General features: G+C 41.3%; 3 protein-coding genes across 3 annotated transcripts; all 3 read right to left on the bottom strand.

The window, feature by feature from the left end:
* Positions 1–495: 495 nt before the first annotated feature.
* LOC121621042 (complement C1q-like protein 3) lies at positions 496–1647 on the bottom strand. Its single transcript, XM_041957342.1, has 3 exons — positions 1326–1647; positions 1092–1226; positions 496–1014 (listed from the first exon to the last, which is right to left on the bottom strand). Exons 1-3 carry the CDS (start codon positions 1579–1581, stop codon positions 728–730), a joined length of 678 nt encoding a protein of 225 aa, XP_041813276.1. The 5' UTR covers positions 1582–1647; the 3' UTR covers positions 496–727.
* Positions 1648–2856: 1209 nt separating this feature from the next.
* si:ch73-141c7.1 (coenzyme Q-binding protein COQ10 homolog, mitochondrial) lies at positions 2857–5995 on the bottom strand. The gene is made up of 5 exons (XM_041957426.1): positions 5816–5995; positions 5113–5265; positions 4410–4602; positions 4146–4247; positions 2857–3400 (listed from the first exon to the last, which is right to left on the bottom strand). The coding sequence occupies exons 1-5, from the start codon at positions 5917–5919 to the stop codon at positions 3248–3250; spliced, it is 705 nt and encodes a 234-aa protein (XP_041813360.1). The 5' UTR covers positions 5920–5995; the 3' UTR covers positions 2857–3247.
* A 1549-nt stretch (positions 5996–7544) lies between these two features.
* hsd17b1 (hydroxysteroid (17-beta) dehydrogenase 1) lies at positions 7545–10625 on the bottom strand. The gene is made up of 6 exons (XM_041957348.1): positions 10505–10625; positions 10109–10270; positions 9856–10035; positions 9629–9722; positions 9351–9534; positions 7545–8164 (listed from the first exon to the last, which is right to left on the bottom strand). The coding sequence occupies exons 1-6, from the start codon at positions 10599–10601 to the stop codon at positions 8009–8011; spliced, it is 873 nt and encodes a 290-aa protein (XP_041813282.1). The 5' UTR covers positions 10602–10625; the 3' UTR covers positions 7545–8008.
* Positions 10626–12842: the final 2217 nt, after the last annotated feature.

The raw sequence follows: 12842 nt of genomic DNA, 5'->3' as shown, positions 1-12842 counted from the left end.
GTCAGTATTTTTAAAATAGAATGAAAAAGATCTTTCTGAATCTTGTGTACTACACTTGTTTTATGAATGCATTTACGTTCAGTTCTTCTGGATTGATGTTGACATTTACAGAAAAGAGATGTTCTTTTTGTCATGGGATAAACAATTTGGACAGAAGGCATTTATTTGTCTATTTTGAATCTTCACAAGCAACATGCACTTTTTATTTTTTTAATACAGGTGTTTCAAACTGACTAATTACCCTCTAGAAAGCTGACAAGCCTGCAAAGTTGGCACAGAGGACCAACTGACCTACTACCCCTTATTGTTCAAAGATAGATTCTGTGTATGCATGCAAAACAATAATGTATAGAACCTCACAGGCACCATCTATTGTGTTTTCAATCAGACTGTTCCTTTTTACCTTCAGTGCAAATAATCACACTGTTTGTATGTGTGCATTGTAGCTGCAAACTATGAAATCAAAACATTATGTGATGAAAAGAGATACAGGCATTGTGCAAAGAAAGCTTGATATTTATGTTATATCCAGACGTCATGGATACAGAGTCTCAAACAAATTGCATTTGCATTTCCTAATTCACTCTTAAATCAATACACAGGACATCATCTTTTCATCATATTATCACATGTTCAATTTCCCAAACGACCAGTTAACAGTATAAAAAAGTGAGATATTCCTTTAACTGTAAAAGCATGAAGGGCGACGCAGACCTGAAATCTTGAATTATGTGGTGAAGAGCAGAAAACCACTGAAGGTGTTGTAGTTCATGCCATCGTCATACACCACCCTGTTCGCCTGGAGCTCCACGAACACATTGTCTCCCACCTCGAGGGGGGTGACCACAGCGTTGCTGCCCATGTCGTTGCCATCAGACCCTGAAGTGTCCCAGACAGATGCCAGCCGTACGTTGTTCTTCATGAGGCTCACAACAGAGTTGGGAACAGGATTGAGGTTGTTGAACATGGAGAATCGAAAGAAGTACATTCCTTTGACCGTTGCTGTGAAAATGCCTGCCAAAATAAGGAGAATGGCTTGAATTTCATGAGTTCTCATTTCTCTGTCTCTTTCTCTCTCAAGCGTACACTACCTGTTGAAGGATTGTAGCTATTGCCAGTGTTGGAGAAGACCCTCTTATACTGCAGTGGGGTAGCGGTGGTGAACGGTCCAGTGTTTCCAGAGCCAGACTCCTTGAGAGCTGCAGAAAAGGCCACCTTAGGTGTGCCTGAGGGGCATGAAATCAGCACAAACACATCAGATGTAGTAATCAATAAAAAGAAGAATTATATCCCATGATTATAACCCATAAAAACATGAGCTCTACCTCCAGTCAGGCTCCGCAGCTCCAGGACGTCCTTTTCAGTATTTTGCAACTTAGCCTCCAGGAGTGTTATTTTTTCCGCCATGTTTGTGACTTTCTCTCCCATGGCTCCCAGGTTTTGAGTTATGGAAGTGAGGGAGCAGACGTCACAGCAGCTGGTCGATCCTAAGCACTGATAGACTTTGTCATTGTTTTCATTAACTTGTGCTTCACACAGACAGCAGCTGAACGCCAAAATCAGGACTGCGATCTTCTTCATCCTTGTGGTTTTGAAATCTCTGCTTCAGTGCAGTCTTTCTCTGCCGAGTCTGTCCCCTTTATACATACCTCATGTGACATTGTGCAAAACAAGAAACACCAGTTTTAGCCATGAGGCCATTCTGCAATGTGTTAGCCCTGCCCCTTGAATAGCAGACTGCACTAGAGTCTGTGTATTGCTACAATGCAAGCAGTGTGTTTTAGAAAGGAGGTTAAGTGAGGTCACATCATTATTTATATTATTGCACTACTACACTTATATTCTGTGTTGTTGCAAACTGATAATGTTGTTGGAGTTAATAATCACATGGCAAATTCCCAGTATAATAATTAATCACAGAACTGGAATCCAAACATTAATTTAAGGCTGAAACATTTAGTGTTTGACATTTTTTGCCTCATTTGAGCAGTGTGGCTGACTCTTACAATGAATTTGCTTCACTGATTTTTCTGACTCACGATTAGTTTATGATTGCTGATCGTCTGCTTGAGACAAGTCAAATGAAGACATTTTTGGGGTGATTCCTTTTTTTTCAGTGTGCAATGTTTGAAATGTCATCCATACTTGTTGCATTATTTAAAACTATCTTGATAAACAGTGTCATTAAAATCTATTTTCCATTTAATGAGAATTAGGTTTAACACTATTTGTGCATTTTGAAAGCACACTTAGTAATTAAGATTAAAGTCAATGATTTGCAAAGTTTGTTATTAAAACTCTGCTTTCACTGCCTCAAATACACTGTATGCCACACTGTTTAAATAAGTGTTCATTGCATAGTTTGTCATTAAGTACATTCTCTGCTTTGTATATCTAACATTGTGTATTTAAACTGTATGAGCTCCTATTGCATGCAGCATGTCTTCAGTATGTCTGCACCAGCACCACCAGGACTGACTTCTGAATCCTGACATGATGTCCTTCGTGCTGTTGTGCTGATTTTTTTTTTCTGCTTGTTATGGCAAACAGGGACAAATTTGTGGCAATGATTGTAGCATTTGACCTCATACTTTGTACTCTGTGCTGTTAAAATGTTGTGAAATTAGCACCACGTCCTTTCTCAAGTTTCACCGAGTAATGCTGGTTGTTCTCAGAAGCTGAATAGCTGATGGGAGGGACGTCATGACTGCTGCCTCAGGTCACTGGTACTGTGTTTACGCAACTGTTCTTAGACACATGTTTTTTCCCCCCACACAAACAAACACAACAAGGAAGCAGCTACAGATATGATCCACTACACTGGTGTGAAAAATGCTCGATAAACCACGCTTGGACTCAGGTTTACCAAAATAAGAGCTTTATAATTCTACTGACAGAGAAAATGCTGGACATGAGGACACTTTTAACTCAGAACTGAGCAGGAGACTGCACATTTTCCCACAATTTAACAAAAAAGCATTTGTGTTGAACATGATCATTTGAAACCACGCACTTATTCCTATCCCTAAAATAAATATATGTACAAGAAAGCCAATAAATTAGAGTGTGGGCTATAGATAAATAGGTTTATGTGTAGTCCATGTGCATTTTAACTCAAGTAGACGATATGAGTGAGTGCAAAAAGAAGATCCAGTCTCCTGTGTAAGACAAGTGTTGATAGCAGGTTGGGCAGGTTTGGTTAAAAGTCCGAGTGGATGTGGATGGAGGGGAGGTCAAAGGGGTCGCCTCATGTTGACCGCCGCCTCAATGGCACCTCCTGCTGGATCCTGTAAAGCGTTGCTGCCCGTGACTCAAAGGCGCCGACCATCTGCTTAACCACTTCGTCAAAGAACACACTGGCGAACTGAGAGTGCAGAAGAGACTTGAACTCAAATGACACCTACAGAGAACACAACAAGGGCACAAACATGTCAGCGAAACATCTGTGAGACTCTTAGTTAATTCAACTGTGAGTTCAGTTGATTTTGTGCAAAGTATCTGACCCACATCTGTCCGTTCTGTGTTTACTTTCCTTAAAAAACGAGCAGAAAATTGCAGATCATTAAAATCTTGTCGTCTTTGACAGTCTGGCTTCCCTCCCTTAATCGTTCATTGATAATCTCCCTTATTTAACACTGAACTCGAACCACTTCCTGGCTGACCCTGAGGTAATCTGAGCCAAACATGGAGGTCAAACCTCTGTCAACAGCTCCTTAACACTGTTCCCTGCCCCGACAGCTATTTCAGGCCTCCAGGGACACCAGCACACCACTCGAGACTAAATTTAGAGCATAATGAGATTTTACTCTCCGCTTCTTTCAGTCAGTAATCCATTCACAAATGGTACAGGAACAGAGATTGGGAGTTTGTCTCTCTTCTAGCATGCAATCTGGTCCCTCAATCCTACGGAAAAGTTATTCTTTCATTGTTTCGATTGTATTTTCATTGCAGAGCTCTCTGCATTCATCCTGAGCTCATCAGAGCTGTCAAGAAGGCAAAAGTTTAATTCTGTTTATTCCGTTTCCTCTGTCCTGTCAAGCTTATAACTACAGTTTTTAGTTTTGCTGCTTAAATGTCTCGTGATATTTGCTGCAGTGACCTTACTGCACGTGTGGAATTGCCAGATACTCATCGCATACACTTACGTAGAATTCCACTTTGCAGGATTCTGGTAGGTCTTTGGCTCCAGGGGAAAACCTCCATATTGTTTCAAGATGGCTGAAGAGGGATCCATCAGTGCACACGGCCTGTTTCAAAAGAAATTAACCTTTACTCATCGCTGATTACCAAAAGGTGATGAGGTCAAAGCCCAGACAAGCTGTTATAGAGCACAGAATCAAGAATCCAGTCGTGTGCTGATGAGGTATTCGTCCTGGTCATTGCCTGGAGCAACCAAGACGAGGACTCACCCTGACTTTGTGGTTTGGGACGACGGTGACCTCAGAGGTGTAGCGCTCCACTATGGGGGGGAAACCTATTTCGAGCTCCGCCCGGATGTCCCCATTTCGTCCCTTCATGACCCGAGACTTCTTGCACCAGGGAACAAAATGCTGGTACTGGTCCACACTGGCCACTACACTGTACATCTGCTCTGCAGTATATCTGAACACGCAAGGACAGAAGCACAACCGATGAGATGAAATCACCTTTCGAGTACACTCCCTGACATTGCAGCAGTCATAATAATAAAATGAACAATAAGGACATTAAAAATGTGCTTAAAAGTACAATAAAATAAAAGTATAGTAACATAAATTATTAAAAAATAGAATTATCTAACAATTATATTCATTATGGATTTATCAGCAAACTATTTTCTCTATTAATCATTTTGTCTGCAAATTTTCAGAAAATAGTGAAAAATGCTGATCACAATTTCTCAGAGCCCTGAGCGATATCTTCAGATTGCCAAAGAAATGTTGTGTACCATCATAAAAGACAAAAAAAAAGCAAGAAATCCTCACATTTCAGAAGCTGGAAACAGAAAAAAGTTCAATCATTTCTACTTAAAATGTAATTCCAAACCACTTATTTTGCTCTCAAAACAGCTGCAGATTAATTTTCTGATTGTCGACTAATTGATTAATTGTTTTTCCTCCTCAAAACACTCACCCTAATGTCCGACACTCGGTGTACTCCATCCTACGGGTGCTGATGGGAGCCGCCAGGTTGATGAAGCTGCGGCTCTGTGTGCTGACGGGGGCGGCGGGGCAGAGAGGCAGACTGGCCCTTCTTGCTACCAGGGCCCCAAGTGAGCCCAAGTGTCTGAAGGGAAAGAAAATATAAATAAACATGGGAAGAAACATACAGAGAACATGGCAGGTTCACTCAGTGAGCGGTGCAGCGCCATCTGGTGATTGGATTTTCCTGTGCAGTTTACAGTTTACTCACAGTATCAATGCAGTAAATTCACAGTTTGAACTTTTGAGCATCAATTCAGAGCTATGAAGCTCTTTTAAGAGAAAAACAAACATTTAATAAGACTTTTCTGAAGACAAACTGGGTTCATATTTCCCTGCTGATGATGAGTTTCACATCACTTTTTCTCGCTGAGCAAACAAACCGGGCAGCTATTGAATTTAACACAGGTAGGCTTCAACAAGAGGCAGAGCAGAGTCACGTGACCACAGGTCTGTCTGCTTCACTCACACACTTCTCAAACACTGGACATCAAGTCTAGCTTCAGTTCTTAACAACAAAATATCTCCCGAAATTCAAAGAAACATCCGCAATAATCAATTTGACCAAACGAGCACGATTAAAAACTTCACTCAGTATTTACTCTCCTACCTGTACGCACCTGTGCAGGACTCACCTGATATTTGCTCTTTTAATGTTTCCTCGCACAAGCTTTGAGGAGTGGGCTTCAGACAGCTCCAGCAGCGCCTTCAGCAGCAGCGGAGTGGTTTTATTGCTCATGGTTAAGTTAATGTTTAAAAACTTCTACCGGAGACACGACGGTACTTCCAACCCCAGCAGCAGCGGCGGCAGCCCGGCTTTGTTCCGACCGATGAGTCGCCCCACTTACTCACTACAGCGGTGACGTAACAGGAGGCGCCATTGGCTCTGGCCAATCAAAGACGAGGGTTGATACAGTTTAAAAGTTGGCATGGATGCCATTGATAGGTGAGGCCTAAATGATATGTGATTCCTGGAGGTGGGAGGACAGGTAATATTGCTAAAAGAAACAAGAGGATTTAAAAGAAACTGTCAGTCAGACTGCTTACAAATGGAATATTCTAATTGAAAATGACATTATTTATCTATCAGATATTAACTGAATCACTGCTGTGTCCACAGGGTGTTGCGCGGTTTAATCAAGCCAAAGTCTGAATGATGCTGTGTGGTTGACCCAGTTAACAAGCACATGATGTGCATGTGACGCGCCTGGACTTTGGTTCTTGCTCATCATCTCCATTCAGATTAACTGCAGTAATGAAAATATCACCACACAGCAGCTAAAATGTTTACATTTTGAGAGCAAGAAAACTAAGTCAATTTTAGCACATTTTACAACAGCCCTTGTCTAAGCCTCATCATGCTGACACGTCTTAGTGCTGCAGTATTAAGTGGCGGTGCGGTAACCCAGCCGGAACTGGCGTTGCAGGATCCATTCAGGATCTTCAGACTGGAATTAGGCCACTTGATCAGGGAGGGATTAAAGAACCTCAGTCAATCCTATCAAAGATAGGTAGAAACGTAACGTACAGACAAGCTAACCTGTCTCAGGTTATACGAGAACACACCCATGGGCTTAACCGCCCCATCCCGATCCAAAAACGATGCTGTTCCAGCTGGCCTGAACTTCAAAGGTCCAGTTTAGACTTCATTTAGTAACTCTTCATAGCTCTTAAATGGTTTGTGAAGATGTCACTGAATTTGTGTTTTAAGTTCATTTGCTTTAACAGATGTATCAATCACTGACAGGCCTTTTTGCAAACCAGCCAAAGAACTGGACTGTGTGTCTTGATCAATGTCACCCTGCAGTACAAAATATATAATATCACTTGATATATTTTATGGATTAAAACACCACATGTCAAAAAATATATAACGCCATCTCTAGCTGTTAAAAGCAGTATTTTTCCTCTGTTCTTCTTTTTTTTTTAATGAAAGTGTTTGTTCCAATTCAACAAAGTACTGTATCTCCTCATTATTAATCTATTTATTTCTAGCATTACCATGGATGCAAATTCACAAGGGGAAAAATACTGAATTTGTGCAGTTTTCCTTTCAAGTGTTCCTTACAACATATTCCTTGTGACACTTATTTACCCCTAGTATGACATAGTCACTGCTTCCTGTGTCAAGAGAGAGTAATTAAGGCACAACTGTACAGCCTGCAGTGAGGGCATGGCAGATATTATCCAAAGTCACGTTATTCAGCTGAGTTCAAATACTTTAGTTTTTATCCCTCGGGGGGCATCTTAAGGGAAATATTTCAGCATTAGAAAAGAAATACAACCTACAATATACAGTGGTGAAACTCCTGCGAGCCTCATGTATTTGATTTTATTTTTTTTATTTATTTTTATCTATGCTCCTGTTCGCCTAAACCAGCCAGTCACAAATTACATAAGAAATTCTTGGACTGTTTTCCCGAAACATGAACGGAAGCACGGCCATTCCAATGAAAACAGTGTGGCAAGAACACTATCAAACCATAGGAATGCAAAAGCTGTTGTATCTCTCAAAGCATAATCCTTATCACATATTTCTCCACAAAGCAGAAAAATGGTCTATTTTTACATTTATATCTTATAATTGTGATAGGGAATATAGCTTTCGATAAGTGACATACAGAAATAGAACCATGGAGTCACTCCCTGCTGTGAAAGACTCTGAACTCACTGCCCGTTCCAGTTGAGCAACTGCAATGAGTCAGTGTATTAACTTTATATCAGACATCAAAGGTGAAAGAGCGGAACATTAACCTCTGCGTTCAAAGTAAAAGAAGGCAAGTCTGCACATGAAGCAGCAGCTGGCTGAAAACAAGGCATGTGGAAAATTATTGGTCCTCCGATGAAAAGATAATTTTGTTCATAGCACTGATGTACCGCAAGCCATCTGGTTCTGTGATCTTCAGTTTGGTGAGAGGTGGCATGACTCCGCTGGTGAAGTATCTGAATGCAGGGCTGGGTGACTGGATGGCATCCAGAAATACCTTGGAGACAAAAACAAACACCCCACAGCAGTGAGATGCAGAGGTGCTTTTATTGTGACATTTTGTTTTGTAATCGCCAATCAGTATTCTGGTCCTCTAAGTTAAAGTAACTGTATAAAAACACACTTAAGTGAAAGTACGTTATTCCAAATTTTACTTTTGGTAAAAAGCAAGTAAAAAAAAAAAGTCAAAAGCAAAAGCATTAATATGCAAAGTAGTTCCTGTCTGTGTCATATTATTATAGTGTTGGACAATTATTATCGTTCCATGCATGTGTGTGCAGGTTTTAATGTTGTAGTTGGATGTGGTGGAGATACGAAAAGACTTTATTGATCCCACACAAGGGAAATTTACTTGTTACAACAGGATTAATAGAAAGGAGAGGTAGAAAAAAGAACAAATAGAAAATAAAAAAGATGAAAATAAAATCAGATATACAGATTATTTACATTATATGCAAAAAAAGTATAATAAATATTGCCTTGTGAAGAAGGGATCAGTTTCTCAGTGCTTTTTGAATTGCACATGAGTAAAATATGAATACAGTCTCACAGAGTAAATATATATAAACATGGTAAAAATGTGTGAGTACTATATAACTGCTGTGTTCTGTGTAACATTGTAATAAGCTCACCATAGACTTCGTATGTAAAATGTGAAGCTGCAAAGTATAGCAATTGTAGCTGTTGAATAGAGGAAGTTACTATTTAACCACTTAAGTGCAGAACCTGAGTAAACATTCCACCTTTGTCTCATGCAAATACAAATGTTTCATAATCCATAAAGGAGGAGTTTAGTGTGACCCACCTCCAGCATGATGGAGGCTCCTCCCTGTCCACAGCTAGTGAACATTTTATTTATTTATTTTTAGAAAGCAGACCAAAATGAATGTTTCAGACTGGTGTGATGCACTGATCATTTAAACACCCAGAATTGTTTTGTGTGTTCAGGGTCTCACAGGAACATTTTAGCACAAACAAGATGCTGCCTTTTTCGTTTTCAAGAACACAGAGAGACTGAAGAGCTACTGATACGAGATTATGCGTCAATATTCAGACAAAAATGTTTTATGTTTAGCTTCAGTAAAAAAAATGTTGGTATCAAGATCAGTCTTTAAATACCCAAACTGTCCACCAGCATCACTGATACATATCACAAATGCAGTTATGATTTACTGCGGACAAACCTTTACGATGTCCTCAGTGTCCTGTGCTGCATTTTGGAAAACAGAGCCACAGTGCTGCAGGTATTTTTCATAGAGGCTGAGTGTGTGGGTATCGACCTGTTGGAGAGACGCATCCCCGAGCTCTGCCTTCTGCAGGTTGACCAGAAAGTCAGTGTTCACTGGACCACACTCAATGAGACTCACGCTGCGGGATGAAGCACCAAGTCAACAGTCTGCCCTAATCAATAGTTTCAGTTAACAGAGCCTCTAAGCAGCATGCAGCACACTTGAAAACTCACTGGATGTTAAAGTGTTGCAGGAGGACAGCCAAACTCTCACACGCTCCCTCTATTGCAAATTTGCTGGCACAGTACACCTCATTAAAAGGGAGACCTGCAAGACAGCATGAGATATTTTGGCAATTTCAAGCATGGCAGCAAGCATCAACATGATTTGTTTTTGCAATTTCTACCAAGTCATGACAAAAACTGCACGTGTGGAACGCTAACGTTCAGTGATTCCTCACCATGAAGCCCTCCAGTGCTGCCGGTGACCAGAATGCGGCCCTTGCCCTGAGCCTTCATGTCCGTCAGGAAAGCCTGGATGGTCCGGATGGTGCCGAGGAGGTTGACCTCCAGGATCTGCCTCATCGAGTCTAAAGACTGCACCTCCAGCGGTCCCATCAAACCCACACCGGCATTGCACACTGCAAGACGATAAGCCCATTAACACACACAAATAACAACATTTAATCAGCACATGCAGGCTCAAGAGCATACCCAGAATATCCACACGCTTCTCCACAACCCTGTCCCTCACATCCAGGATGGACTGCTGGCTGGTCACGTCCATTTGGAGTATGTCCAAGGTGTCCCTGTGCAAGCCTTTCACACACTCTAATAGACGCTCCTTCTTGGCCAGGTTTCTCATCGTGGCATAAACTGAACAACAGAAAGCAAACAGAGAGCAACACTTAGTGGCATGGTTTGATATGAACATAAAAAGGCATGCACCCACTATCATATATAGCACTAAAAACACTATTGGAGAGTGTCTCCGTGGGCTTAGCCTTAACACCTACTGTTCCTTACCCAGCGCAAGCTCTCTGAGAGGACGGTTTAACACATAAGGACTACAGTAAAAGACCACGAGTGGTCGATGACAGCTCTGGTCACCTTTGAATGTCTTGTCGGGGTCAGAGGCCAGCCGGACAGCCAAGCTGAGACCGATTCCCGAGGAGCAGCCTGTGATCAGAACCACCTTCTTGTCCATGGAGTCTGGCTTACTAAAGTTCTGCTTCGACAGACAGCATCTGGAGAAAAGAGGATAAGCTGGAGGCATGTGAAAACTCTTCGTTTTAGTGTTTTTACATCATTCGTAATTGCAAGGCCAGTTAATCCTAAACATCTTGCTGTTATCAGCCACCTGGACTACCCCTGTTTTTTTTCTCATGTCCTTGTAGTTTGAGTTTTTCTGCTGAGACGTGGGAAACATTGCTGCCATCACGAAGGACTCGTCTTTACATCCAGTGGCATGTATGATAAACGGTAAATTAAATGTATTATTGAACTTCCACACTAGACTTTCTGCAGCTGCTCTGAGGTTGCATGCAATTATTTGTTTAAATTGATTAATAACAATAAAAATGCTCAGAAAAACAACTCAATGCCACTACACCATTTTATCCTTTGACTTGCATGACTAATATGAGCAGCAGGTGGCAGCAAAACATCATCATAGCAGTCCTCAACCACCATGAATAAAGTCACAGTGACCGCTGGCTGCTCGTTTGACCACATCAAGACAATAAGGCTGAGAGTGGCCAGAAAAGAGCACAATGGGCTTGAGTTTGAGTGATCAGGGAGGGAAGTCACTAAGTCTTTGATTAAAGGTCTTTGATTTGGAGACTGGCATCCTTTTCCTGCTTCTGTTGAGGGAAGCTGTTGTTTTAGGTTTAAGGATTCAGCAGTGCCAGTGAAAATCTTCAAATGTGTGATAATCTGAGCATCAGATGGTGAAAGCTCTGAAAAAGTTGGTAAGTGGACCTTTGAGTTGAGATCATTGAGAATGAACTTCCATGCTCAAAAATTTTAAATGGTGTGTAAATCAATGGTTTCAGGAGACTCAAACTAAGACACGTTTTTTGATGTCTAAACTAATAATAGCTTTAAGTCCTGTCATCTGTGGTCACTCGATTTGGATTAGGCGAGTCAAACAAAGGGAAATCTGCAAATTAAACAGTTGCACTGAGAGGAAACTAAAGGGATTCATTTTAGGGGCCCATTTTAAAACAAGAAACTCCAACTAAAGCTCAGGTCCAGGAGTGTCTATTATTCAGTAGAAATGCTCTATAATGCATGATTTCAGCAGCGACTGGAAAATATGTTGTGACCATTCATCATCATGTGCATGTGAGTGAATTTTCAGTAGGTGGCGACAAACTCTAATCAGAATTTGTGTAAAGTCTTGTGCTTATGAACATCTACCTATTATAAGCTGTTAAGAAACACTGAACATGGTGCTGGGTTTGGATTAATTCTTCTCTACTTTCTCAGGTAATGTCATCCAGAACGTACGAAATTTGACTTTATTTCCTGGCTTATTCACTGATGTTGTCAACAAACCTCGTGTAATGGTTTTTTAAGGCATTTGAACCGTCACAGTTCCTGCATTTTATCTGGTTGCCATCCCATGTGCATTCTCCCACAGCTGAAGTCAAGAAGAAGAGCTTGCAGCCTTATACAACATTTCAGCTGCCTGATTTGAAAGAATTTCTTCTGCTGACGGGAGCAAACCAAGTAGGAATTTCCTGCCATTTTGTTGCGTTCCTCGCCTTGAGATGGCATCAGCTTGGCTGCTGTCCCAGAGTCTGTAGGACAGATAACAGCAGGCCTTGAACCTCTTTCAAATTTCTACGACTCCCAAGCATTGTTAAGAACCTTGAACTGCTCGACCCGAGACGTCACTGAGTTTTAGCTCTTTAATGGCATACTTTCTGCATCCATTCCTTATTTTCATTAAATGCTTATTTTGTTCAGGGTCATGAAACCTGAATACAAAAATAATACTTTGCCTGATGCACGCGTGCATGTTGCGTTGTTGCTGTTCTTGTAGAAGAGGCAATCAAGCACATCCGGGTTTCTGTGGCGACTGTGCAAATTGCTGTAACCTGAAAAATAAAATGCCTTAGTTTCATGATGTTCTGCATTGAGCTTTTTGTCTTCCCCTATTTAGGCTGTACCCAGAAGTATGGGCTGCACTTCATCCACTTCAATTGTCTCTGAGTCCATCCTGACAGCATGGTATGGTCTGGTCCATGGTCTAGTGCAGTTGGGCAGCTTCCCCGCTACACGTGGCCTACAGTCTCCCTGTGGCCCAGTAACTGCCAAGAGAAGGTCGAGTAGAGGTGCACAGTGGTCTGGAAAAGCCTTTAAAACACCTCCTTGACAAGATTGGCCTACAGCACCGAGAGTAAACAGACTTCTGAAAATCTTGCAGTTGCTCAGGGAAAGA

This window comes from Chelmon rostratus, chromosome 17 (genome assembly GCF_017976325.1).
Source record: "Chelmon rostratus isolate fCheRos1 chromosome 17, fCheRos1.pri, whole genome shotgun sequence".
Lineage (NCBI taxonomy): Eukaryota > Metazoa > Chordata > Actinopteri > Chaetodontiformes > Chaetodontidae > Chelmon > Chelmon rostratus.
This window is presented reverse-complemented; position numbering and strand designations above follow the sequence as displayed.

Bases quoted from the DNA above. Each gene is read 5' to 3' on its own strand.
- LOC121621042 (XM_041957342.1), bottom strand. From the start codon at position 1,581: ATGAAGAAGATCGCAGTCCTGATTTTGGCGTTCAGCTGCTGTCTGTGT. The intron at 1,227-1,325 runs GTAGAGCTCATG...CATGCCCCTCAG, and splicing joins GCTGCGGAGCCTGACTGGAG to GCACACCTAAGGTGGCCTTT. The intron at 1,015-1,091 runs GTAGTGTACGCT...TTATTTTGGCAG, and splicing joins TAGCTACAATCCTTCAACAG to GCATTTTCACAGCAACGGTC.
- si:ch73-141c7.1 (XM_041957426.1), bottom strand. From the start codon at position 5,919: ATGAGCAATAAAACCACTCCGCTGCTGCTGAAGGCGCTGCTGGAGCTG. The intron at 4,603-5,112 runs GTGAGTGTTTTG...TTGCGTGTTCAG, and splicing joins ACCGAGTGTCGGACATTAGG to ATATACTGCAGAGCAGATGT. The intron at 3,401-4,145 runs GTAAGTGTATGC...TGTTCTCTGTAG, and splicing joins CCTGCAAAGTGGAATTCTAC to GTGTCATTTGAGTTCAAGTC.
- hsd17b1 (XM_041957348.1), bottom strand. From the start codon at position 10,601: ATGGACAAGAAGGTGGTTCTGATCACAGGCTGCTCCTCGGGAATCGGT. The intron at 10,271-10,504 runs GTGACCAGAGCT...TCTGTTGTTCAG, and splicing joins CCCCGACAAGACATTCAAAG to TTTATGCCACGATGAGAAAC. The intron at 8,165-9,350 runs GTTTGTCCGCAG...TTTGTCTCCAAG, and splicing joins ACACTGAGGACATCGTAAAG to GTATTTCTGGATGCCATCCA.